The 27,103-nt window shown below is 45.5% G+C and overlaps 1 protein-coding gene across 4 annotated transcripts in view; it reads left to right on the top strand.

Annotated features, from left to right (window-relative positions):
• Nucleotides 1–18,944, top strand: part of LOC121577848 (protein TANC2) — a 151,487-nt gene extending 132,543 nt beyond the window's left edge. For 2 of the 4 annotated variants that reach the window (XM_041891806.2, XM_041891793.2), the window contains 4 exons: nt 11,198–11,289; nt 11,563–11,709; nt 13,575–13,675; nt 13,887–18,944. In XM_041891806.2, the coding sequence (XP_041747740.1) occupies nt 11,198–11,289; nt 11,563–11,709; nt 13,575–13,675; nt 13,887–16,206 (2,660 nt within the window). In that variant the 3' untranslated portion in view covers nt 16,207–18,944. The remainder of the gene's footprint in view (nt 1–11,197; nt 11,290–11,562; nt 11,710–13,574; nt 13,676–13,886) is intronic. The other 2 variants (XR_006002689.2, XR_006002686.2) reach the window with 2 other exon arrangements.
• The last annotated feature ends 8,159 nt before the right edge of the window (nt 18,945–27,103 follow it).

The raw sequence follows: 27,103 nt of genomic DNA, 5'->3' as shown, positions 1-27,103 counted from the left end.
CTCTGTGTTGTTCTGCTGTTACCTCCTGTAGTCTTTCTCTGTTCTCTCTGGCTAGTCACTCCTCAGATCTGTAGATCTCTGTGTTGTTCTGCTGTAACCTCCTGTAGTCTTTCTCTGTTCTCTCTGGCTAGTCACTCCTCAGATCTGTAGATCTCTGTGTTGTTCTGCTGTCACCTCCTGTAGTCTTTCTCTGTTCTCTCTGGCTAGTCACTCCTCAGATCTGTAGATCTCTGTGTTGTTCTGCTGTCACCTCCTGTAGTCTTTCTCTGTTCTCTCTGGCTAGTCACTCCTCAGATCTGTAGATCTCTGTGTTGTTCTGCTCTCTTCCCCCTGTAGTCTTTCTCTGTTCTCTCTGGCTAGTCACTCCTCAGATCTGTATATCTCTGTGTTGTTCTGCTGTTACCTCCTGTAGTCTTTCTCTGTCCTCTCTGGCTAGTCACTCCTCAGATCTGTAGATCTCTGTGTTGTTCTGCTGTTACCCCCTGTAGTCTTTCTCTGTTCTCTCTGGCTAGTCACTCCTCAGATCTGTAGATCTCTGTGTTGTTCTGCTGTCATCCCCCTGTAGTCTTTCTCTGTTCTCTCTGGCTAGTCACTCCTCAGATCTGTAGATCTCTGTGTTGTTCTGCTGTTACCTCCTGTAGTCTTTCTCTGTTCTCTCTGGCTAGTCACTCCTCAGATCTGTAGATCTCTGTGTTGTTCTGCTGTCACCTCCTGTAGTCTTTCTCTGTTCTCTCTGGCTAGTCACTCCTCAGATCTGTAGATCTCTGTGTTGTTCTGCTGTCATCCCCCTGTAGTCTTTCTCTGTTCTCTCTGGCTAGTCACTCCTCAGATCTGTAGATATCTGTGTTGTTCTGCTGTTACCCCCTGTAGTCTTTCTCTGTTCTCTCTGGCTAGTCACTCAGATCTGTATATCTCTGTGTTGTTCTGCTGTTACCCCCCTGTATTCTTTCTCTGTTCTCTCTGGCTAGTCACTCCTCAGATCTGTAGATCTCTGTGTTGTTCTGCTGTCACCTCCTGTAGTCTAGCTCTGTTCTCTCTGGCTAGTCAATCCTCAGATCTGTAGATCTCTGTGTTGTTCTGCTGTCACCTCCTGTAGTCTTTCTCTGTTCTCTCTGGCTAGTCACTCCTCAGATCTGTAGATCTCTGTGTTGTTCTGCTGTTACCTCCTGTAGTCTTTCTCTGTTCTCTCTGGCTAGTCACTCCTCAGATCTGTAGATCTCTGTGTTGTTCTGCTGTCACCTCCTGTAGTCTTTCTCTGTTCTCTCTGGCTAGTCACTCCTCAGATCTGTAGATCTCTGTGTTGTTCTGCTGTTACCTCCTGTAGTCTTTCTCTGTTCTCTCTGGCTAGTCACTCCTCAGATCTGTAGATCTCTGTGTTGTTCTGCTGTCACCTCCCTGTAGTCTTTCTCTGTTCTCTCTGGCTAGTCACTCCTCAGATCTGTAGATCTCTGTGTTGTTCTGCTGTCACCCCCTGTAGTCTTTCTCTGTTCTCTCTGGCTAGTCACTCCTCAGATCTGTAGATCTCTGTGTTGTTCTGCTGTTACCCCCTGTAGTCTTTCTCTGTTCTCTCTGGCTAGTCACTCCTCAGATCTGTAGATCTCTGTGTTGTTCTGCTGTTACCTCCTGTAGTCTTTCTCTGTTCTCTCTGGCTAGTCACTCCTCAGATCTGTAGATCTCTGTGTTGTTCTGCTGTCACCTCCTGTAGTCTTTCTCTGTTCTCTCTGGCTAGTCACTCCTCAGATCTGTAGATCTCTGTGTTGTTCTGCTGTCACCTCCTGTAGTCTTTCTCTGTTCTCTCTGGCTAGTCACTCCTCAGATCTGTAGATCTCTGTGTTGTTCTGCTGTTACCTCCTGTAGTCTTTCTCTGTTCTCTCTGGCTAGTCACTCCTCAGATCTGTAGATCTCTGTGTTGTTCTGCTGTTACCTCCTGTAGTCTTTCTCTGTTCTCTCTGGCTAGTCACTCCTCAGATCTGTAGATCTCTGTGTTGTTCTGCTGTTACCTCCTGTAGTCTTTCTCTGTTCTCTCTGGCTAGTCACTCCTCAGATCTGTAGATCTCTGTGTTGTTCTGCTGTTACCCCCTGTAGTCTTTCTCTGTTCTCTCTGGCTAGTCACTCCTCAGATCTGTAGATCTCTGTGTTGTTCTGCTGTCACCCCCTGTAGTCTTTCTCTGTTCTCTCTGGCTAGTCACTCCTCAGATCTGTAGATCTCTGTGTTGTTCTGCTGTCACCCCCTGTAGTCTTTCTCTGTCCTCTCTGGCTAGTCACTCCTCAGATCTGTAGATCTCTGTGTTGTTCTTCTGTCACCCTCCCTGTAGTCTTTCTCTGTTCTCTCTGGCTAGTCACTCCTCAGATCTGTAGATCTCTGTGTTGTTCTGCTGTCACCCCCTGTAGTCTTTCTCTGTTCTCTCTGGCTAGTCACTCCTCAGATCTGTAGATCTCTGTGTTGTTCTGCTGTCACCTCCTGTAGTCTTTCTCTGTTCTCTCTGGCTAGTCACTCCTCAGATCTGTAGATCTCTGTGTTGTTCTGCTGTTACCTCCTGTAGTCTTTCTCTGTTCTCTCTGGCTAGTCACTCCTCAGATCTGTAGATCTCTGTGTTGTTCTGCTGTTACCTCCTGTAGTCTTTCTCTGTTCTCTCTGGCTAGTCACTCCTCAGATCTGTAGATCTCTGTGTTGTTCTGCTGTCACCCCCTGTAGTCTTTCTCTGTTCTCTCTGGCTAGTCACTCCTCAGATCTGTAGATCTCTGTGTTGTTCTGCTGTTACCCCCTGTAGTCTTTCTCTGTTCTCTCTGGCTAGTCACTCAGATCTGTAGATCTCTGTGTTGTTCTGCTGTTACCCCTGAAGTCTTTCTCTGTTCTCTCTGGCTAGTCACTCCTCAGATCTGTAGATCTCTGTGTTGTTCTGCTGACACCTCCTGTAGTCTAGCTCTGTTCTCTCTGGCTAGTCACTCCTCAGATCTGTAGATCTCTGTGTTGTTCTGCTGTTACCCCTGTAGTCTTTCTCTGTTCTCTCTGGCTAGTCACTCCTCAGATCTGTAGATCTCTGTGTTGTTCTGCTGTCACCCCCTGTAGTCTTTCTCTGTTCTCTCTGGCTAGTCACTCCTCAGATCTGTAGATCTCTGTGTTGTTCTGCTGTCACCCCCTGTAGTCTTTCTCTGTTCTCTCTGGCTAGTCACTCCTCAGATCTGTAGATCTCTGTGTTGTTCTTCTGTCACCCCTGTAGTCTTTCTCTGTTCTCTCTGGCTAGTCACTCCTCAGATCTATAGATCTCTGTGTTGTTCTGCTGTCACCTCCTGTAGTCTTTCTCTGTTCTCTCTGGCTAGTCACTCCTCAGATCTGTAGATCTCTGTGTTGTTCTGCTGTTACCTCCTGTAGTCTTTCTCTGTTCTCTCTGGCTAGTCACTCCTCAGATCTGTAGATCTCTGTGTTGTTCTGCTGTTACCCCCTGTAGTCTTTCTCTGTTCTCTCTGGCTAGTCACTCCTCAGATCTGTAGATCTCTGTGTTGTTCTGCTGTTACCTCCTGTAGTCTTTCTCTGTTCTCTCTGGCTAGTCACTCCTCCAGATCTGTAGATCTCTGTGTTGTTCTGCTGTTACCCCCTGTAGTCTTTCTCTGTCCTCTCTGGCTAGTCACTCCTCAGATCTGTAGATCTCTGTGTTGTTCTGCTGTTACCCCCCTGTAGTCTTTCTCTGTTCTCTCTGGCTAGTCACTCCTCAGATCTGTAGATCTCTGTGTTGTTCTGCTGTTACCTCCTGTAGTCTTTCTCTGTTCTCTCTGGCTAGTCACTCCTCAGATCTGTAGATCTCTGTGTTGTTCTCCTGTCACCTCCTGTAGTCTTTCTCGGTTCTCTCTGGCTAGTCACTCCTCAGATCTGTAGATCTCTGTGTTGTTCTGCTGTCACCCCCTGTAGTCTTTCTCTGTTCTCTCTGGCTAGTCACTCCTCAGATCTGTAGATCTCTGTGTTGTTCTGCTGTTACCCCCTGTAGTCTTTCTCTGTTCTCTCTGGCTAGTCACTCCTCAGATCTGTAGATCTCTGTGTTGTTCTGCTGTTACCCCCTGTAGTCTTTCTCTGTTCTCTCTGGCTAGTCACTCCTCAGATCTGTAGATCTCTGTGTTGTTCTGCTGTTACCCCCTGTAGTCTTTCTCTGTTCTCTCTGGCTAGTCACTCCTCAGATCTGTAGATCTCTGTGTTGTTCTGCTGTTACCTCCTGTAGTCTTTCTCTGTTCTCTCTGGCTAGTCACTCCTCAGATCTGTAGATCTCTGTGTTGTTCTGCTGTTACCCCCTGTAGTCTTTCTCTGTTCTCTCTGGCTAGTCACTCCTCAGATCTGTAGATCTCTGTGTTGTTCTGCTGTCACCTCCTGTAGTCTTTCTCTGTTCTCTCTGGCTAGTCACTCCTCAGATCTGTAGATCTCTGTGTTGTTCTGCTGTTACCCCCCTGTAGTCTTTCTCTGTTCTCTCTGGCTAGTCACTCCTCAGATCTGTAGATCTCTGTGTTGTTCTGCTGTTACCCCCTGTATTCTTTCTTTGTTCTCTCTGGCTAGTCACTCCTCAGATCTGTAGATCTCTGTGTTGATCTGCTGTTACCCCCTGTAGTCTTTCTCTGTTCTCTCTGGCTAGTCACTCAGATCTGTAGATCTCTGTGTTGTTCTGCTGTTACCCCCTGTAGTCTTTATCTGTTCTCTCTGGCTAGTCACTCCTCAGATCTGTAGATCTCTGTGTTGTTCTGCTGTTACCCCCTGTAGTCTTTCTCTGTTCTCTCTGGCTAGTCACTCCTCAGATCTGTAGATCTCTGTGTTGTTCTGCTGTTACCTCCTGTAGTCTTTCTCTGTTCTCTCTGGCTAGTCACTCCTCAGATCTGTAGATCTCTGTGTTGTTCTGCTGTTACCCCCTGTAGTCTTTCTCTGTTCTCTCTTGCTAGTCACTCCTCAGATCTGTAGATCTCTGTGTTGTTCTGCTGTTACCTCCTGTAGTCTTTCTCTGTTCTCTCTGGCTAGTCACTCCTCAGATCTGTAGATCTCTGTGTTGTTCTGCTGTTACCCCCTGTAGTCTTTCTCTGTTCTCTCTGGCTAGTCACTCCTCAGATCTGTAGATCTCTGTGTTGTTCTGCTGTTACCCCCTGTAGTCTTTCTCTGTTCTCTCTGGCTAGTCACTCCTCAGATCTGTAGATCTCTGTGTTGTTCTGCTGTTACCTCCTGTAGTCTTTCTCTGTTCTCTCTGGCTAGTCACTTCTCAGACCTGTAGATCTCTGTGTTGTTCTGCTGTACCTCCTGTAGTCTTTCACGGTTCTCTCTGGCTAGTCACTCCTCAGATCTGTACATCTCTGTGTTGTTCTGCTGTCACCTCCTGTAGTCTTTCTCTGTTCTCTCTGGCTAGTCACTCCTCAGATCTGTAGATCTCTGTGTTGTTCTTCTGTCATCCCCCTGTAGTCTTTCTTTGTTCTCTCTGGCTAGTCACTCCTCAGATCTGTAGATCTCTGTGTTGTTCTGCTGTTACCCCCTGTAGTCTTTCTCTGTTCTCTCTGGCTAGTCACTCCAGATCTGTAGATCTCTGTGTTGTTCTGCTGTTACCCCCTGTAGTCTTTCTCTGTTCTCTCTGGCTAGTCACTCCTCAGATCTGTAGATCTCTGTGTTGTTCTGCTGTCACCTCCTGTAGTCTTTCTCTGTTCTCTCTGGCTAGTCACTCCTCAGATCTGTAGATCTCTGTGTTGTTCTGCTGTCACTTCCTGTAGTCTTTCTCTGTTCTCTCTGGCTAGTCACTCCTCAGATCTGTAGATCTCTGTGTTTTTCTGCTGTTACCCCCTGTAGTCTTTCTCTGTTCTCTCTGGCTAGTCACTCAGATCTGTATATCTCTGTGTTGTTCTGCTGTTACCCCCTGTATTCTTTCTCTGTTCTCTCTGGCTAGTCACTCCTCAGATCTGTAGATCTCTGTGTTGTTCTGCTGACACCTCCTGTAGTCTAGCTCTGTTCTCTCTGGCTAGTCACTCCTCAGATCTGTAGATCTCTGTGTTGTTCTGCTGTTACCCCCTGTAGTCTTTCTCTGTTCTCTCTGGCTAGTCACTCCTCAGATCTGTAGATCTCTGTGTTGTTCTGCTCTCTTCCCCCTGTAGTCTTTCTCTGTTCTCTCTGGCTAGTCACTCCTCAGATCTGTAGATCTCTGTGTTGTTCTAATGTCATCCCCCTGTAGTCTTTCTCTGTCCTCTCTGGCTAGTCACTCATCAGATATGTAGATCTCTGTGTTGTTCTTCTGTCACCCCCTGTTGTCTTTCTCTGTTCTCTCTGTCTAGTCACTCCTCAGATCTGTAGATCTCTGTGTTGTTCTGCTGTTACCTCCTGTAGTCTTTCTCTGTTCTCTCTGGCTAGTCACTCCTCAGATCTGTAGATCTCTGTGTTGTTCTGCTGTTACCTCCTGTAGTCTTTCTCTGTTCTCTCTGGCTAGTCACTCCTCAGATCTGTAGATCTCTGTGTTGTTCTGCTGTTACCCCCTGTAGTCTTTCTCTGTTCTCTCTGGCTAGTCACTCCTCAGATCTGTAGATCTCTGTGTTGTTCTGCTGTTACCTCCTGTAGTCTTTCTCTGTTCTCTCTGGCTAGTCACTCCTGTGGTCACAGGAGTAGTCACTCCTCAGATCTGTAGATCTCTGTGTTGTTCTGCTGTTACCCCCTGTAGTCTTTCTCTGTCCTCTCTTGCTAGTCACTCCTCAGATCTGTAGATCTCTGTGTTGTTCTGCTGTTACCCCCTGTATTCTTTCTCTGTTCTCTCTGGCTAGTCACTCCTTAGATCTGTAGATCTCTGTGTTGTTCTGCTGTTACCTCCTGTAGTCTTTCTCTGTTCTCTCTGGCTAGTCACTTCTCAGACCTGTAGATCTCTGTGTTGTTCTGCTGTTACCTCCTGTAGTCTTTCACGGTTCTCTCTGGCTAGTCAATCCTCAGATCTGTACATCTCTGTGTTGTTCTGCTGTCACCTCCTGTAGTCTTTCTCTGTTCTCTCTGGCTAGTCACTCCTCAGATCTGTAGATCTCTGTGTTGTTCTTCTGTCATCCCCCTGTAGTCTTTCTTTGTTCTCTCTGGCTAGTCACTCCTCAGATCTGTAGATCTCTGTGTTGATCTGCTGTTACCCCCTGTAGTCTTTCTCTGTTCTCTCTGGCTAGTCACTCAGATCTGTAGATCTCTGTGTTGTTCTGCTGTTACCCCCTGTAGTCTTTCTCTGTTCTCTCTGGCTAGTCACTCCTCAGATCTGTAGATCTCTGTGTTGTTCTGCTGTTACCCCCTGTAGTCTTTCTCTGTTCTCTCTGGCTAGTCACTCCTCAGATCTGTAGATCTCTGTGTTGTTCTGCTGTTACCTCCTGTAGTCTTTCTCTGTTCTCTCTGGCTAGTCACTCCTCAGATCTGTAGATCTCTGTGTTGTTCTGCTGTTACCCCCTGTAGTCTTTCTCTGTTCTCTCTTGCTAGTCACTCCTCAGATCTGTAGATCTCTGTGTTGTTCTGCTGTTACCTCCTGTAGTCTTTCTCTGTTCTCTCTGGCTAGTCACTCCTCAGATCTGTAGATCTCTGTGTTGTTCTGCTGTTACCCCCTGTAGTCTTTCTCTGTTCTCTCTTGCTAGTCACTCCTCAGATCTGTAGATCTCTGTGTTGTTCTGCTGTTACCCCCTGTATTCTTTCTCTGTTCTCTCTGGCTAGTCACTCCTTAGATCTGTAGATCTCTGTGTTGTTCTGCTGTTACCTCCTGTAGTCTTTCTCTGTTCTCTCTGGCTAGTCACTTCTCAGACCTGTAGATGTCTGTGTTGTTCTGCTGTTACCTCCTGTAGTCTTTCACGGTTCTCTCTGGCTGGTCAATCCTCAGATCTGTACATCTCTGTGTTGTTCTGCTGTCACCTCCTGTAGTCTTTCTCTGTTCTCTCTGGCTAGTCACTCCTCAGATCTGTAGATCTCTGTGTTGTTCTTCTGTCATCCCCCTGTAGTCTTTCTTTGTTCTCTCTGGCTAGTCACTCCTCAGATCTGTAGATCTCTGTGTTGATCTGCTGTTACCCCCTGTAGTCTTTCTCTGTTCTCTCTGGCTAGTCACTCAGATCTGTAGATCTCTGTGTTGTTCTGCTGTTACCCCCTGTAGTCTTTATCTGTTCTCTCTGGCTAGTCACTCCTCAGATCTGTAGATCTCTGTGTTGTTCTACTGTCACCTCCTGTAGTCTAGCTCTGTTCTCTCTGACTAGTCACTCCTCAGATCTGTAGATCTCTGTGTTGTTCTGCTTTCACTTCCTGTAGTCTTTCTCTGTTCTCTCTGGCTAGTCACTCCTCAGATCTGTAGATCTCTGTGTTGTTCTGCTGTCACCTCCTGTAGTCTTTCTCTGTTCTCTCTGGCTAGTCACTCCTCAGATCTGTAGATCTCTGTGTTGTTCTGCTGTCACCTCCTGTAGTCTTTCTCTGTTCTCTCTGGCTAGTTACTCCTCAGATATGTAGATATCTGTGTTGTTCTGCTGTCTCCTCCTGTAGTCATTCTCTGTTCTCTCTGGCTAGTCACTCCTCAGATCTGTAGATCTCTGTGTTGTTCTGCTGTAACCTCCTGTAGTCTTTCTCTGTTCTCTCTGGCTAGTCACTCCTCAGATCTGTAGATCTCTGTGTTGTTCTGCTGTTACCCCCTGTAGTCTTTCTCTGTTTTCTCTGGCTATTCACTCCTCAGACCTGTAGATCTCTGTGTTGTTCTGCTGTCATCCCCCTGTAGTCTTTCTCTGTTTTCTCTGGCTAGTCACTCCTCAGATCTGTAGATATCTGTGTTGTTCTGCTGTCATCCCCCTGTAGTCTTTCTCTGTTCTCTCTGGCTAGTCACTCCTCAGATCTGTAGATCTCTGTGTTGTTCTGCTGTCATCCCCCTGTAGTCTTTCTCTGTCCTCTCTGGCTATTCACTCATCAGATCTGTAGATCTCTGTGTTGTTCTTCTGTCACCCCCTGTTGTCTTTCTCGGTTCTCTCTGGCTAGTCACTCCTCAGACCTGTAGATCTTTGTGTTGTTCTGCTGTCACCTCCTGTAGTCTTTTTCTTGTTGTCTCTCTCTGCTCCCTCTCTCTCTCTCTCTCTGTCTGTCTGTCTGTCTGTCTGTCTGTCTGTCTGTCTGTCTGTCTGTCTGTCTGTCTGTCTGTCTGTCTGTCTCTCTCTCTCTCTCTCTCTCTCTCTCTCTCTGTCTCTCAGTATCTCTCTCTGTCTCTCTGTCTGTCTGTCTCTCTCTCTCTCTCTCTCTCAGTATCTCTCTCTGTCTCTCTGTCTTTGATCTCTGAGACAGGTCGTTGTTAGAGCTGGCAGTGTGTTTTTTCTTTTCTCTGGGGCACTTATCCGTGCTTTTCACTGCTGCTTTTTTCTCTTCCTTCTCTCACTCTTCATCATCCAACTTTTTCTCTTTCTCTTCTCTCCCACTCACCTTTTTCTGTTTTTTCTTCTTTGATTACTCTGGCCCACTGATCTCCCCTCTAACACTCGCTCCCTTCCTTGCTCATAACCCCCCCCCCTCCCCCTACAACCCCCATCTACAACTCCCCATTTACAACCCCCATCTACAACTCCCCATCTACAACTCCCCATCTACAACCCCCATCTACAACCCTCATCTACAACCCCCATCCTGAGAAATAACACTCAGGTATTACTATTAACTCTGAGGCCAGGATTCAATCTGATCACGGGTTATAGGCATAGGCTTTTAAAGGCAATGTTCCCGCTTTCGTGGAGATCCTGTTCATGGTAAATGCTGGATATGTCGGCTCAATCGTAAATTGCCTTTAAAAGCCGCAATGCCTATAACCTGCAATCAGATTGAATCCCAGCCTGACAGAGATAACTATAACTTGGACTGGTTTTATTCAGAGGGAGACGTTCACATTCCAATTGGTTATGATGTGTTATGACAGCATACCCAACCTCTAGCACATTCCAGTTGGTTATGATGTGTTTTGACCGCATCCCCAACCTCTAGCACATTCCAGTTGGTTATGATGTGTTATGACCGCATACCCAACCTCTAGCACATTCCAGTTTGTTATGATGTGTTATGACAGCATACCCAACCTCTAGCACACTACACTGTATGTGTCTTATCATGCTAGAAGCCCACCCACCTTGGTCTCATGCTAGAAGCCCACCCACCTTGTCCTCATGCTAGAAGCCCACCCACCTTGGTCTCATGCTAGAAGCCCACCCATCTTGTCCTCATGCTAGAAGCCCACCCACCTTGTCCTCATGCTAGTGGGCTTCTAATTAATTAATTAGAAGCCCACCAACCTTGGTGGGCTTCTAACAACCTTGGTCTCATGCTAGAAGCCCACCCACCTGGTCTCATGCTAGAAGCCCACCCACCTTGTCCTCATGCTAGAAGCCCACCCACCTTGGTCTCATGCTAGAAGCCCACCCACCTTGGTCTCATGCTAGAAGCCCACCCACCTTGTCCTCATGCTAGAAGCCCACCCACCTTGTCCTCATGCTAGAAGCCCACCCACCTTGGTCTCATGCTAGAAGCCCACCCACCTTGGTCTCATGCTAGAAGCCCACCCACCTTGTCCTCATGCTAGAAGCCCACCCACCTTGGTCTCATGCTAGAAGCCCACCCACCTTGGTCTCATGCTAGAAGCCCACCCACCTTGTCCTCATGCTAGAAGCCCACCCACCTTGTCCTCATGCTAGAAGCCCACCCACCTTGGTCTCATGCAAGAAGCCCACCCACCTTGTCCTCGTCTCTCCAATCTCTGTGTAAACGTGTTTCAAGTGTTGCTATTGCAGAGAGATACTGTATGATAAGTTATCCTAGTTAGATTAATTGTTAGATAGTGCGATGATTCTGCCTGCACTGACTGTCAGTTGAGGGATGAGCGTCGCGTAGGAGTGACACCACCTGACGTAAGACAATTAGTTAGATTGGGAGTGACTCAGCCTTTACCAGCCGCATAATTTTAGTGTTTTGATATATCATATTTCTACCCTTTTGGTTTGTGGCTATTGATTGATAAGGCTGGGATTTTGTCCCAACAGTGCACTCCTGTACCTAGATCAATAGATGTTAGAGAGAGAATAGCTTAATGTTCTCTGCAGAGGACAGACATCTGTCTGTCTCTGTCATTCCTGCCACTTTGTTTGTTGTTGTTGTCACTTGTTATTGTTGCGTGTTTACTGTGACTCCAAAACAACATTCCTTTATGGTTCCCTGCTTTCTCATCGTGTTCTTCAGGTCCAGCCACGTGGGCCATGGCTACCTCCAAACCCGACATCATGATCATCCTACTGAGCAAGCTGATTGAGGAGGGAGACAGCTTCTACAAGGTGAGATCAGGAGGCCCTACCCTAATCTGAGGAAGGACTGTCAGCTGTTGTTGGAAAATATTCATATATATAAGAAAAAAAAAATATATATATACACATCCAAGAAAGAACATGTGATCTAATCAAACTATCTGTGTGATGCTTTTGTCTACACTTTTGACACTTTTGTATTTATCCTCAAGTGTTTACAGCTTTTTTTGGGGGGGTCATTAAGAGCTTGATGTTTTCTGTGTTGTATGAGTAACATGTTGTGTGTGTCGGTGTGTTCGACAGAAAAGGAAAGTGAAGGAGGCAGCGCAGTGCTATCAGTATGCCATCAAAAAGTTCCCCCGCGAAGGCTTCAGTGAGGACCTCAAGACCTTCAGGGAGCTCAAAGTGTCCATCTTACTAAATCTGTCCCGATGTCGGAGGAAACTGAACGTGAGTTGGTGGGCTCTGACCATGGATCCATCCCAAATGGCACCCTATTCCCTATATACAGTGGGGGAAAAAGTATTTAGTCAGCCACCAATTGTGCAAGTTCTCCCACTTAAAAAGATGAGAGAGGCCTGTAATTTTCATCATAGGTACACGTCAACTATGACAGACAAATTGAGAAAGAAAAATCCAGAAAATCACATTGTAGGATTTTTAATGAATTTATTTGCAAATTATGGTGGAAAATAAGTATTTGGTCACCTACAAACAAGCAAGATTTCTGGCTCTCACAGAACTGTAACTTCTTCTTTAAGAGGCTCCTCTGTCCTCGCCTCGTTACCTGTATTAATGGCACCTGTTTGAACTTGTTATCAGTATAAAAGACACCTTTCCACAACCTCAAACAGTCACACTCCAAACTCCACTATGGCCAAGACCAAAGAGCTGTCAAAGGACACCAGAAACAAAATTGTAGACCTGCACCAGGCTGGGAAGACTGAATCTGCAATAGGTAAGCAGCTTGGTTTGAAGAAATCAACTGTGGGAGCAATTATTAGGAAATGGAAGACATACAAGACCACTGATAATCTCCCTCGATCTGGGGCTCCACGAAAGATCTCACCCCGTGGGGTCAAAATGATCACAAGAACGGTGAGCAAAAATCCCAGAACCACACGGGGGGACCTAGTGAATGACCTGCAGAGAGCTGGGACCAAAGTAACAAAGCCTACCATCAGTAACACACTACGCCGCCAGGGACTTAAATCCTGCAGTGCCAGATGTGTCCCCCTGCTTAAGCCAGTACATGTCCAGGCCCGTCTGAAGTTTGCTAGAGTGCATTTGGATGATCCAGAAGAGGATTGGGAGAATGTCATATGGTCAGATGAAACCAAAATAGAACTTTTTGGTAAAAACTCAACTCGTCGTGTTTGGAGGACAAAGAATGCTGAGTTGCATCCAAAGAACACCATACCTACTGTGAAGCATGGGGGTGGAAACATCATGCTTTGGGGCTGTTTTTCTGCAAAGGGACCAGGACGACTGATCCTTGTAAAGGAAAGAATGAATGGGGCCATGTATCGTGAGATTTTGAGTGAAAACCTCCTTCCATCAGCAAGGGCATTGAAGATGAAACGTGGCTGGGTCTTTCAGCATGACAATGATCCCAAACACACCGCCCGGGCAACGAAGGAGTGGCTTCGTAAGAAGCATTTCAAGGTCCTGGAGTGGCCTAGCCAGTCTCCAGATCTCAACCCCATAGAAAATCTTTGGAGGGAGTTGAAAGTCCGTGTTGCCCAGCGACAGCCCCAAAACATCACTGCTCTAGAGGAGATCTGCATGGAGGAATGGGCCAAAATACCAGCAACAGTGTGTGAAAACCTTGTGAAGACTTACAGAAAACATTTGACCTGTGTCAATTCCAACAAAGGGTATATAACAAAGTATTGAGAGACTTTTGTTATTGACCAAATACTTATTTTCCACCATAATTTGCAAATAAATTCATAAAAAATCCTACAATGTGATTTTCTGGATTTTTTTTTCTCATTTTGTCTGTCATAGTTGAAGTGTACCTATGATGAAAATTACAGGCCTCTCTCATCTTTTTAAGTGGGAGAACTTGCACAATTGGTGGCTGACTAAATACTTTTTTCCCCCACTGTAGTGCACTACTTTTGACCTGCACCCATAAGACTCTGATCAAAAGCAGTGCACTATATAGAGAATATGGTGCCATTTGAGACACAACCATATATAGTATTTTATCAATAAATACATTCCAGAGTAATACATAGTAGTAACAGTACTGGATATTACCTCTATTGTTTTCAGTATCTGACTCATGGATCACTTGTTATTACATTCAGGACTTTGGGATGGCTGAGGAGTTTGCTACGAAGGCGCTTGAATTGAAACCAAAATCATATGAAGCGTACTATGCCAGAGCCCGCGCCAAGCGTAGCAGCAGGTACACGTCTATTTACATCCCTGCTCTCAGTCTCTCATCATACCATTTTCCTCCTTTCTTTGTGACCATTTGTTTTTTCATTAGTTTATACATTTTCATAGCAGCGTTTTTTTAAATAAATACAATAATTAAAAAACACTTCATGTAAGAATACAAACCTTACCTCACTTCCAACCCTGTTGCATTTTACCCCTCCTGCCTGTCTCTGCAGGCAGTTCCCTGAGGCCTTGGAGGACCTGAATGAAGCCATGAAGCAGAGCCCCAACCACCCTGAGATCCAGCGCCTCCTGCAGCGAGTAGAGGAGGAGTGTCGACAGCTTACCCAGGAGGAGGAGGACGCACAGAAGCTGGAGCCTCCCCCATCTCCTCCCCCCTCGCCTCCCCCAGACGAGGGGGAGGGGGAGGGGATGTCCCTGTCCTCCCTCCCCCTCCCCCTGGAGCTCCCCCCTCCCCCGGAGCCTCGGCTGGAGGACATGGAGCCGGTCCAGGATCTGTTTGAGGATGAGGACTATCTGGAGCTGGAGGCCATGTCTATTGGGAGTATGGGTTCTATGGGTCTGGCCCTCGAGAGGGAGCCCTGCTCCAACCCCTCCAGCCTGCCTATCATCCAGAGCCCCCCTCTTTCTCCGACCAACCACCATCCCTACCATCACCAGGACCAGGCCTACCTGTCAGGGGGCTCCCCCATGGGCCAGCCTTATGACTACGGCCACCCCAGCCCCACCTCCATGTCCTCCCCCGGCATCCAGAACTACCAGCCGCCGTCGCCCCCCTCCCTCTCTCCCACGCACCACAACTCCCACTACCGACACAGCCCTCCGCAGACCTCCCCGGTGCACCAGACCACCTACCGCTTCAGCCCCCCGCCCATGGGTGGCAATGGAGGAGGGGGGCAGGGGATGGACCACGGATACCAGAGCCCCCCGCTCTCCCCCCTGCGTCGGGGTGGGGTACAGAGCCAGTACAGAGCCAGTCCCCCAGTGGAGAGTGTGTGTCTGTACAGGTCCCAGTCAGGGTCTCCGGTGCACTACCAGCAGGAGCAGCCTCCCTTGTCTAAGATGAGCAGCCAGAGGTCCTTCCAGCTGAGCTCACAGCCTTCCCTGCACCACCAGGCCTCCCTGCACCACGACAGCCTCCAAACCCACCAGCAGCACCAGGCCCAACTGCACCACCAGGTCTCCCAACAGCACCACCATGCCCAACTGCACCACCAAGCCTCCCAGCACCACCAGGACTCCCTGCACCACCACGCCCAACAGCACCACCAGGCCCAGGCCCAGGGCCTGCGCCTCCAGCCATCCATGGCCCAGATTGTTCGCACCAACCAGCCCAGCAACGCATACGGCCAGATGGGCCACCCCATGCGCTACCAGGGGGCCTCCACGGACTTGCCGATGGAGAACCAGAGCCGGTTGATGTACCAGCCCTCCCTGGATGGTCGCTCCATGCCCCTGTCCAGCCTCTCAGCTGGGGCCCTCTGTCAGCACGGGGGCCGAGGAGGGGTCATAGAGGGCCTGATGAAGGACGAGCTACCCCAGCGCCCCTCCTCTGCCTACCGTGCCAGCAGTGGGGGCCAGGTCCAGGGTGGGGTCCGCTACAGCCAGACCCCCCAGATCAGCCGCAGCCAGTCGGCTGCCTACTACCCTGGCAACAAGCACGAGCTGGAGCGCCAGAACAGTGCCATGCCCCAGTGCCAGCTGGGATCACCAGAGATCGGCCACATGATGAGGCGGCCCGTCAGTGCCACTACCACAGAGATCAAACCGCACATGTCCACTCCCCGGCCCCTCATCCACTCCCAGAGCGTGGGCCTCCGCTTCTCCCCCTCCAGCAACAACATCCCCACGGGGGGCTCCAGCTGTAATCTAGCCCCAGGTTTCAGGCCTTCCTCCTCCGTCCAGGGGATGGAGATCCCGCTCCAGGTGGCCTACGAGGGCTATGAGGGGTACGAGCATTCCTGTAACGACGACATCTCCCCAAACTCGCCCTCCCAGGGGGGCGGTGGGGGGCTGTACCAGGGTGAGAGCACCCGCTCGCGGACCACGCCCTTCATGGGCATCATAGACAAGACAGCACGGACTCACCAGTCTCAGTACCTGCAGCAGCCCTCCTCCCAGCGGCCCTGGGCCATGACCTCCATGGACTCTGGCATCAGCCCCACGTCGCCCGGCCAGCTGGTCCAGCAGGGCTCGTCCTACAGCCCCCCCACCTCGCTGGGGAACATTGCTTACTACAACAAGACTAACAATGCCCAGAACGGACAACTGCTGGAGGAGGACTACTACCCCCAGCAGCAGCAGTCCTCCCTGGGCAAGCTGGCCAACGGCACCTCTCGGGGCGGGGGAGAGGGAGGGGACATCCTGGAGAGGGTGAGCCAGGTGCCCACCTATCCAGACGTGAAGGTGGCCAGGACTCTGCCCGTAGCTCAGGCCTACCAGGACAACATGTACCGACAGCTCTCCCGTGACTCTAGGCAGGGCCCCACCTCCCCCATCAAACCAAAGAGACCTTTCGTGGAGTCGAATGTGTGAATGTACAGTCCACAGCCGGACTGGGCGTGTGAGTGGGAGGGGGGGAAGGGAGGGGAGGGGGGAAGTTGAGTTAAGGCTGCTGACCTTGTCTGACATTGATGAAGAACACATGATACACAGACAGAGTCCAGCCCCACTCACACTGAGAGCAGTCTACAACAGGCCCCACTCACACAGAGAGCAGTCTACAACAGGCCCCACTCACACAGAGAGCAGTATAGTCATACAGTACATAGATACTAAAACACTGGGGGTAGCAGTCTAGTCATACAGTACATAGACATGTGAGAGATTGTACTATTTTGTTGTTAAACTTCAACTCTGCACTTACAGAAATAGAAAGCTGTGACATTGAAAGGTGATGACAGGCCAGTCCTGATCAAACACAGGGTCAAAGGTCCTAACACTTCCAGGGGGAGGGGGAGGTGGGGGCACAACTTCCTCCCCGTGGTGAGAGTGAAACTGAGGGCCCTTACCTTACTGTACCTGTAGATTCTCTATCCATCTACCACCTGCTATCCTAAAATACAACTTGTGCTCTTATTCAAGGTTGCTAGACTCTCTGTAATACAATATTAATATTCAAGGTTGCTAGACTCTCTGTAATACAATATTAATATTCAAGGTTGCTAGACTCTCTGTAATACAATATTAATATTCAAGGTTGCTAGACTCTCTGTAATACAATATTAATATTCAAGGTTGCTAGACTCTCTGTAATACAATATTAATATGTTCAATACTGTAAATGGGTCAGAAATTACAACAACGTGACTGTGCTTAGAGAAATTATTCTATTTATTATTAAGTTATATAATGTAAATACATATAAAAACATAATTATTTTCTTTGTGTTCTTTGTGTTAACTGTTTTTAGCCTTCTGTCGTTGTGCTGTCCTCAATAAGTCATTGCTCCCATCAAGCGTTTTTTCAGCTATACAGCCAGCTGAAACTCGTCCAAAACACTCCAAGAACTAGGCCAGAGATATCTTTAGTCGATTTAAGGATGAGAAGTGTAAAACTACAACACGAAAAGGCACAGCATACAAAACACACACACACTAAGTAGCTAGCATGTCGATAGCAGCTAGCTACATTCATTTCAATAGGAACGGCTAATCCGGTTTAGGCTAGTGACAATATATCTGTAAAAGTAACACAAACGGATAATGATATGTAAGTGTTAAAAAAACAACCAGGAATGTTAATACCTACAGTTGATGCCAACTGAAGGGCTGTAAAGGAAAGGAAGATGGTGGATGGAACAGTACATCGTGGTTAGACTGAACACTAAACAGTAGTAAACAACAAAATCATTAATTTCATATGAATGGCCCTTCTTCTGCAATAACAAGCACAGGAAGTGCGGGCACAGGAAGTGCGGGCACAGGAAGTGCGGGCACAGGAAGTGCGGGCACAGGAAGTGCGGGCACAGGAAGTGCGGGCACAGGCTGCAATACAAAGACCACTAGGTGGGAGCAAAGGCAATACATGCTTAATGCGATCCATGACAGTCCCACTAGTCAAGCAACAACATGGTTTGAGAATCAACTAGGACAGGGAATGAGGAACATTTAGAAACTTTGAATTACTCACATGTCAAATTATATTTTCTGAGTTTCTAAATATTATGTTTGTCATGTTATATTTTTGGTATTTTGATTTAACCTTTTAAGTTTTTATTATTCATAAATGTCTGCACTAAATGCCTGTGAAGTTCTTAACTTAGGGTGCACTTGTATTTCTATTACTTTATGGTTATGAATGGAGGTCAGGTGGGGCTTCTGACCAATGATACTGGATTATTTCTGATGACTCATCGTCATAGGAACTCTGATCTACAAAGCAAAGTAATGAATGACAATATGAAGAGCAAACAATGTTTTTAAATGTCTGAAGATGTATAGACTTTATAGCACATTGTAACGGCTGCATATACTGGCCATCCCCCTCAACCCAACCCCAGATCCCTTCATAGACAGACGGATCTCATACGCAAATGGCTTGTGTTCTTTTTTATCCTTACCATGAGTGAAAATTATCCTTATAGCTACTGTTCAATTCAATCACAGTGTGTGAAACCTATTGACTGACAGTCAGTCAGATGGTCCCAAATCCAGTGATAAAGCACTTAACTTCAGTGTCAAGGGAAAGTCCTGGAGAGAGAAATACAAAGGTTGTATTCATGACTAACATATTTTTATATTTGCCAGGTGAGTGTATAAAAACAATGGATGTGTGAAAGTACTTCAGTCAGATTGAATGCTCAGTCAGTTGCTTCATGGACAGCTTCCATTTGGATCTTGTCTGCTATTCAAATGGCTGAATAAAATGATTCAAACGGTTCCCAACCCACAGGACAGCTCATTTGGACAACTGTAAGACCGTACTGTATGTGTGAAGAATTGTACTATTCTTTCAAAAAATACTTTAAAGGACTTTTGAGCTGTTTTGTTTTTCAACTTTCGATTTAAATTAGTTGGCTGTAAAATGTAAATTAGTTGGCTGTAAAATGTAAATTAGTTGGCTGTAAATATTCAGATGCATGTTTTATTATTTCTCCTGATCTCAAACAGAAACACATACAGTATACACATTGTCCTGAATCTGGTCTGGGATCTGTGATAGACATCTTGGATATACATCTGGAATATACATCTGGGCTGGGATCTGGGATATACAGTGGCTTGTGAAAGTATTCACCCCCCTTGGCATTTTTCCTATTTTGTTGCCTTACAACCTGGAATTAAAATGGATTTTGGGGGGGTTTGTATCATTTGATTTACACAACTTGCCTACCACTTTGAAGATGCAAAATATTTTTTCTTGTGAAACAAACAAGAAATAAGACAAAAAATTTGAAAACTTGAGCATGCATAACTATTCACCCCCCTTTTTTCTGGCCACTCTTCCTTAAAGCCCAGCTCTGTTGAGTGTACTGCTTAAAGTGGTCCTATGGACAGATACTCCAATCTCTGTTGTGGAGCTTTGCAGCTCCTTCAGGTTTATCTTTGGTCTCTTTGTTGCCTCTCTGATTAATGCCCTCCTTGCCTGGTCCATGAGTTTTGGTGAGCGGCCCTCTCTTTGCAGGTTCGTTGTGGTGCCATATTCTTTCCATTTTTAAATAATGGATTTAATGGTGCTCCGTGGGATGTTCAAAGTTTTGTATATTTTTTTATAACCTAACCCTGATCTGTACTTCTCCACAACTTTGTCCCTGACCTGTTTGGAGAGCTCCTTGGTCGTCATGGTGCCGCTTGCTTGGTGGTGCCCCTTGCTTAGTGGTGTTGCAGACTCTGGGGCCTTTCAGAACAGGTGTACAGTGGGGAAAAAAAGTATTTAGTCAGCCACCAATTGTGTAAGTTCTCCCACTTAAAAAGATGAGACAGGCCTGTAATTTTCATCATAGGTACACGTCAACTATGACAGACAAAATGAGGAAAAAAAATCCAGAAAATCACATTGTAGGATTTTTTATGAATTTATTGGCATATGATGGTGGAAAATAAGTATTTGGTCAATAACAAAAGTTTCTCAATACTTTGTTATATACCCTTTGTTGGCAATGACACAGGTCAAACGTTTTCTGTAAGTCTTCACAAGGTTTTCACACACTGTTGCTGTTATTTTGGCCCATTCCTCCATGCAGATCTCCTCTAGAGCAGTGATGTTTTGGGGCTGTCGCTGAGCAACACAGACTTTCAACTCCCTCCAAAGATTTTCTATGGGGTTGAGATCTGGAGACTGGCTAGGCCACTCCAGGACCTTGAAATGCTTCTTACGAAGCCACTCCTTCGTTGTCCGGGCGGTGTGTTTGGGATCATTGTCATGCTGAAAGACCCAGCCACGTTTCATCTTCAATGCCCTTGCTGATGGAAGGAGGATTTCACTCAAAATCTCCACGATACATGGCCCCATTCATTCTTTCCTTTACACGGATTAGTCGTCCTGGTCCCTTTGCAGAAAAACGCCCCAAAGCATGATGTTTCCAACCCCATGCTTCACAGTAGGTATGGTGTTCTTTGGATACAACTCAGCATTCTTTGTCCTCCAAACATGACGAGTTGAGTTTTTACCAAAAAGTTCTATTTTGGTTTCATCTGACCGTATGACATTCTCCCAATCCTCTTCTGGATCATCCAAATGCACTTCAGACAGGCCTGGACATGTACTGGCTTAAGCAGGGGGACACGTCTCGCACTGCAGGATTTGAGTCCCTGGCGGCGTAGTGTGTTACTGATGGTAGGCTTTGTTACTTTGGTCCCAGCTCTCTGCAGGTCATTCACTAGGTCCCCCCGTGTGGTTCTGGGATTTTTGCTCACCGTTCTTGTGATCATTTTGACCCCACGGGGTGAGATCTTGCGTGGAGCCCCAGATCGAGGGAAATTATCAGTGGTCTTGTATGTCTTCGATTTCCTAATAATTGCTCCCACAGTTGATTTCTTCAAACCAAGCTGCTTACCTATTGCAGATTCAGTCTTCCCAGCCTGGTGCAGGTCTACAATTTTGTTTTTGGTGTCCTTTGACAGCTCTTTGGTCTTGGCCATTGTGGAGTTTGGAGTGTGACTGTTTGAGGTTGTGGACAGGTGTCTTTTATACTGATAACAAGTTCAAACAGGTGCCATTAATACAGTTAATGAGTGGAGGACAGAGGAGCCTCTTAAAGAAGAAGTTACAGGTCTGTGAGAGCCAGAAATCTTGCTTGTTTGTAGGTGACCAAATACTTATTTTACACCATAATTTGCAAATAAATTCATTAAAAATCCTACAATGGGATTTTCTGGATTTTTTTTCTCAATTTGTATGTCATAGTTGACGTGTACCTATGATGAAAATTACAGGCCTCTCTCATCTTTTTAAGTGGGAGAACTTGCACAATTGGTGGCTGACTAAATACTTTTTTCCCCCACTGTATATATACTCAGATCATGTGACACTTAGATTGCACACAGGTGGACTTTATTTAACTAATTATGTGACTTCTGAAGGTAATTGGTTGCACCAGATCTTATTTAGGGGCTTCATAGCAAAGGGGGTGAATACAAATGCACGCACCACTTTTCCGTTATTAATTATTTTGAATTTTTTGAAACAAGTTATTTTTTTCATTTCACTTCACCAATTTGGACTATTTTGTGTATGTCCATTACATGAAATCCAAATAAAAATCCATTTAAATTACAGGTTGTAATGCAACAAAATAGGAAAAACGCCAAGGGGAATGAATACTTTTGCAAGGCACTGTACATCTGGGATATACATCTGGTCTGGGATATACATCTGGGATAGACATCTGGGATATACGTCTGGGATAGACATCTGGGATATACGTCTGGGATAGACATCTGGGATATACATCTGGTCTGGGATATACATCTGGGATATACATCTGGTCTGGGATATACATCTGGGATATACATCTGGTCTGGGATAGACATCTGGGATATACATCTGGGATAGACATCTGGGATATACATCTGGTCTGGGATAGACATCTGGGATATACATCTGGGATAGACATCTGGGATATACATCTGGTCTGGGATATACATCTGGGATATACATCTGGTCTGGGATATACATCTGGGATATACATCTGGTCTGGGATAGACATCTGGGATATACATCTGGGATAGACATCTGGGATATACATCTGGTCTGGGATAGACAACTGGGATAGACATCTGGTCTGGGATAGACATCTGGGATATACATCTGGTCTGGGATATACATCTGGGATAGACATCTGGGATATACATCTGGGATAGACATCTGGGATATACATCTGGTCTGGGATAGACATCTGGGATAGACATCTGGGATAGACATCTGGGATATACATCTGGTCTGGGATATACATCTGGGATAGACATCTGGGATAGACATCTGGGATATACATCTGGTCTGGGATAGACATCTGGGATAGAGTAATGAAGCTGTATCCTTTCCCTTAAACCTCCAACCAGACAAAATGCAAAACTCTGAAGTGTTCTAGTTTTATTATTATATTTTATTTAAATGTATTTGCTTGCTTGCTGAGCAGAGTTATTTAGTCTGTAAATGTGAGCTTGCAGAGCGCTGTGATAAAATATTAATTAAAAACAATAAAAAATAATTTGTTTTTATCTCATGATAACTGATTGTAATATGTACAGTCAACCCTATGTATTGAAGAATAACATATTTATAAATGGTTACCAACTGAAAAACATCCTGCATGTCATTGATTTGCTTTGGTCTTTCAGGTGAATGATATGAATAGCTGCATATAGTATCCTGCCATTTTTATTGTCAGGGAAGTTCTTATTTAATGTTACATGCCAACTTGCCAAGCAAGCATAAACTACTACTCTGTATGTGGGGACAGTACAACAATGAGTCATGAATTGATTAGGTTTAACTAGAAGGTGGCACTAGTTCCCTATAGTTCAAGTTTTATTGTCACATGCACAAACAAGTACAGTGAAATGCATAATTTGCAAGGTCTACCCAACTGCAGTAATCAATATCAAAATAGTATAACTAATTAAAAATATATATATAATACAGACAAAACGAGAAATAAGAGAGGATGCCATAATAACACTGTTGCATATTGCGTTAATATTTTGGATCACCATAAATACTTTTTTCATGCATTAAAGAATGTAAATGAAACATGATTTGTAAGCAAATTACTTTAGATCAGAGTAGTGGGTTTATCAAGGATCCAGCTGACAGTGCAGTGATAAGACCGAGACTTCTGGTAAGTTCATTTAACGTTTTTATAAGCATAGCTAATGGACAAAATAAACGTTGCGCTTTACCATTTGAACACTAGATTAAGCCAGTCCGAAATAGTAGCCACCCACAGGGTTGGCATGTCCGCGGTTTTCCGGTTAAATTGGGCTACTTTGAAAACGATGTCGCGGGTGAAAATGTATTGGTCGGGGGTTGTGGGTTTTTGGGCTATTCTCTAATGAGAGCCAGTTTCATCATAGTGCTTGATGTTTTTTGCGACTGCACTTGAAGAAACTTTCAAAGTTCTTGAAATGTTCCTTATTGACTGACCTTCATGTCTTAAAGTAATGATGGGCTGTCGTTTCTCTTTGCTTATTTGAGCTGTTCTTGCCATAATATGGACTTGGTCTTTTACCAAATAGGGCTATCTTCTGTATACCACCCCTACCTTGTCACAACACAACTGATTGGCTCAAACACATTAAGAAGGAAAGAAATTCCACAAATTAATTTAACAAGGCACACCTGTTAATTGAAATGCATTCCAGGTGTCTACCTCATGAAGCTGGTTGAGAGAATGCCAAGAGTGTGCAAAGCTGTCATCAAGGCAAAGGGTGGCTACTTTGAAGAATCTCAAATATAAAATATATTTTGATTTGTTTAACACTTTTTTGGTTACTACATGATTCCATATGTGTTATGTCATAGTGTTGATGTCTTCACTATTATTCTACAATGTAGAAAATAGTTTTAAAAAATTAAGAAAAACCCTTGAATGAATAGGTGTGACCAAACTTTTGACTGGTACTGTATATATTTCACTGTGACCTGCTGCTGACTATCAGGCAGTGAGGAGCCTGTTACTGAGTGAGTGATGAGTGAGTGACTGAGTGAGTGAGTGAATGGTGGAGAGGGGAGGGCCGGAGGGGTGTGTGTGTTGAGAGCACTGGTTGAGAGGGCGCTGCAGCAGGCAGCTGAGTCACGGAGACAGAGCAACACGCGCAAGTCGTGACAACTTTTTACCTGTTGCAGGTAGGCTATTTAGATTTGTCATTATGGAGACACCCATTTCCAACCCTTTTTCCATAAAACATATTAACGCGCTAGAACTGATATAAAGGCGGCAAAGAACTGGAAAACTACTTTAAGCAGGCTAGAGCACTTTAGATACATTCACTCAGAGGTGGTTTAAAGTAAACTACATTCTAATGTCGACGTTTCTTATGGAAAACCGTATCAAGTGAAGGGTTTTACTCATTCTCAGTTCTTGGGTCTCGAGCGCGGCACGTGTGGAAATTTGAAATGGAAATTATGAAACTCCCTCACATCCTTCTGTTATGGTAAAAAGTCCACAATGAAACTGACATTAAATGTGGACAATGAAACATTTGCATCTGTTGGCCATTGTAGGCTACTGAAGCCTACCATTTGATACAATATACAGTATCTCACAAAAGTGAGTACACCCCTCACATTTTTGTAAATATTTCAGTATATCTTTTCATGTGACAACACTGAAGAAATAACACTTTGCTACAATGGAAAGTAGTGAGTGTACAGCTTGTATAACAGTGTACATTTGCTGTCCCCTCAAAATAACTAAACACAAAGCCATTAATGTCTAAACCGCTGGCAACAAAAGTGAGTACACCCCTAAGTGGAAATGTCCAAATTGGGCCCAAAGTGTCAATATTTTGTGTGGCCACCATCATTTTCCAGCACTGCCTTAACCCTCTTGGGCATGGAGTTCACCAGAGCTTCATAGGTTGCCACTGGAGTCCTCTTCCACTCCTCCATGACGACATCACGGAGCTGGTGGATGTTAAGAGACCTTGCACTCCTCCACCTTCCATTTGAGGATGCCCCACAGATGCTCAATAGGGTTTAGGTCTGGAGACATGCTTGGCCAGTCCATCAACTTTACCCTCAGCTTATTTAACAAGGCAGTGGTGGTCTTGGAGGTGTGTTTGGGGTCGTTATCATGTTGGAATACTGCCCTGCGGCCCAGTCTCCGAAGGGAGGGGATCATGCTCTGCTTCAGTATGTCACAGTACGTTGGGATTCATGGTTCCCTCAATGAACTGTAGCTCCCCAGTGCCGGCAGCACTCATGCAGCCCCAGACCATGACACTCCCACCACGCTTGACTGTAGGCAAGACACACTTGTCTTTGTACTCCTCACCTGGTTGCCGCCACACACGCTTGACACCATCTGAACCAAATAAGTTTCTTGGTCTCATCAGACCACAGGACATGGTTCCAGTAATCCATGTCCTTAGTCTGCTTGTCTTCAGCAAACTGTTTGCGGGCTTTCTTGTGCATCATCTTTAGAAGAGGCTTCCTTCTGGGACGACAGCCATGCAGACCAATTTGATGCAGTGTGCGGCATATGGTCTGAGCACTGACAGGCTGACACCCCACCCCTTCAACCTCTGCAGCAATGCTGGCAGCACTCATACGTCTATTTCCCAAAGACAACCTCTGGATATGACGCTGAGCACATGCACTCAACTTCTTTGGTCGACCATGGCGAGGCCTGTTCTGAGTGGAACCTGTCCTGTTAAACCGCTGTATGGTCTTGGCCACATTGCTGCAGCTCAGTTTCAGGGTCTTGGCAATCTTCTTATAGCCCAGGCCATCTTTATGTAGAGCAACAAGTATTTTTTTCAGATCCTCAGAGAGTTCTTTGCCATGAGGTGCCATGTTGAACTTCCAGTGACCAGTATGAGGGAGTGTGAGAGCGATGACACCAAATTTAACACACCTGCTCCCCATTCACACCTGAGACCTTGTAACACTAACGAGTCACATGACACCGGGGAGGGAAAATGGCTAATTGGGCCCAATTTGGACATTTTCACTTAGGGGTGTACTCACTTCTGTTGCCAGCGGTTTAGACATTAATGGCTGTGTGTTGAGTTATTTTCAGGGGACAGCAAATGTACACTGTTATACAAGCTGTACACTCACTACTTTACATTGTAGCAAAGTGTCATTTCTTCAGTGTTCTTCATGAAAAGATAAACTCAAATATTTACAAAAATGTGAGGGGTGTACTCACTTTTGTGAGATACTGTATATGTTGAAATGACAATATCACTGGAGTCATTGCAAATAATTTTGTGCCACTTTTGTAGCCTACCTGGAGCTTGCAAACGGATTTAATAAATAGCCTCTACCTTCAGTTTGTTGTTGTGGCCTTGTGTTATTGTGCAATTATTAATGGCCATTTTTAGTTAATTAAATTGGAAGTTATCAGATCATGGTTTCAGCTCTATCGCAAATATATGATTCTCCACATTTAATGTCAGTTTCATAGTGGACTTTTCCCTGAAATGAGACGTTGGCCTATCAGGGGCTACCTGCATATAGCAAACAATGGCAAAGTTGAATTACAATTATAAACCCAGATTTTAGTCAGTAGCCAATGCCTATTAAAATAACATGTAAATCTCCGCAAATATGTTATTTATAACGGTTTGTTGTCTTAACATCTGGCACATAATAAAGGCACAATTGCCAGAAAATAGCCTAACATTTGTTTTTTGAAGTCCGTCCAAGTGTTTCTTGCACAGAGATTTCGAGATACTGTGTCCAACCTTAATCACTCAAACTCTCCTGTCACGTTTATCTATAGTTATGCACATGCACAAACAGGATTTATTTACAATTATAAACTGGGTGGTTCAAGCCCTGAATGCTGATTGGCTGACAGCCGTGGTGTATCAGTCCATATAAATGTACATAGTATACCAGGGGTATGACAAAACCGGAAGTGTCATTCAAAAGCATTATAAAGCATATAAATAGGCCTATGTCTGGATTTGATTAGAGCTTTGATCAGCATAAAAATTCAAACCTGATGCTACCTGAGCCTGATGAGCCAGATACTAAATACATTTATGAGCCCTACATTAATGACGTTTAATGAGCCCAAGCCCAAAAAGCCCAAATTATTATGCCGTTATCCAATACATATATGATATAGGCTACTGCATATTAGAGCGACAGAAAAACATAAACAAATGCGTCGATATTCCTTCTTAATTCGCTCAATAACATTATGGAAAAAGGGTTTATCATGCTGCGAAAAAAAATGTGGGGCCTACTTTTCAGGGCTTGTGGCCAGGTTTTGAGATGTCATTGGGCTAGACATTTCAGCTCCACCTGGCAACCC

The sequence above is a fragment of the Coregonus clupeaformis genome, chromosome 1 (assembly GCF_020615455.1).
Source record: "Coregonus clupeaformis isolate EN_2021a chromosome 1, ASM2061545v1, whole genome shotgun sequence".
Classification (NCBI taxonomy): domain Eukaryota; kingdom Metazoa; phylum Chordata; class Actinopteri; order Salmoniformes; family Salmonidae; genus Coregonus; species Coregonus clupeaformis.
This window is presented reverse-complemented; position numbering and strand designations above follow the sequence as displayed.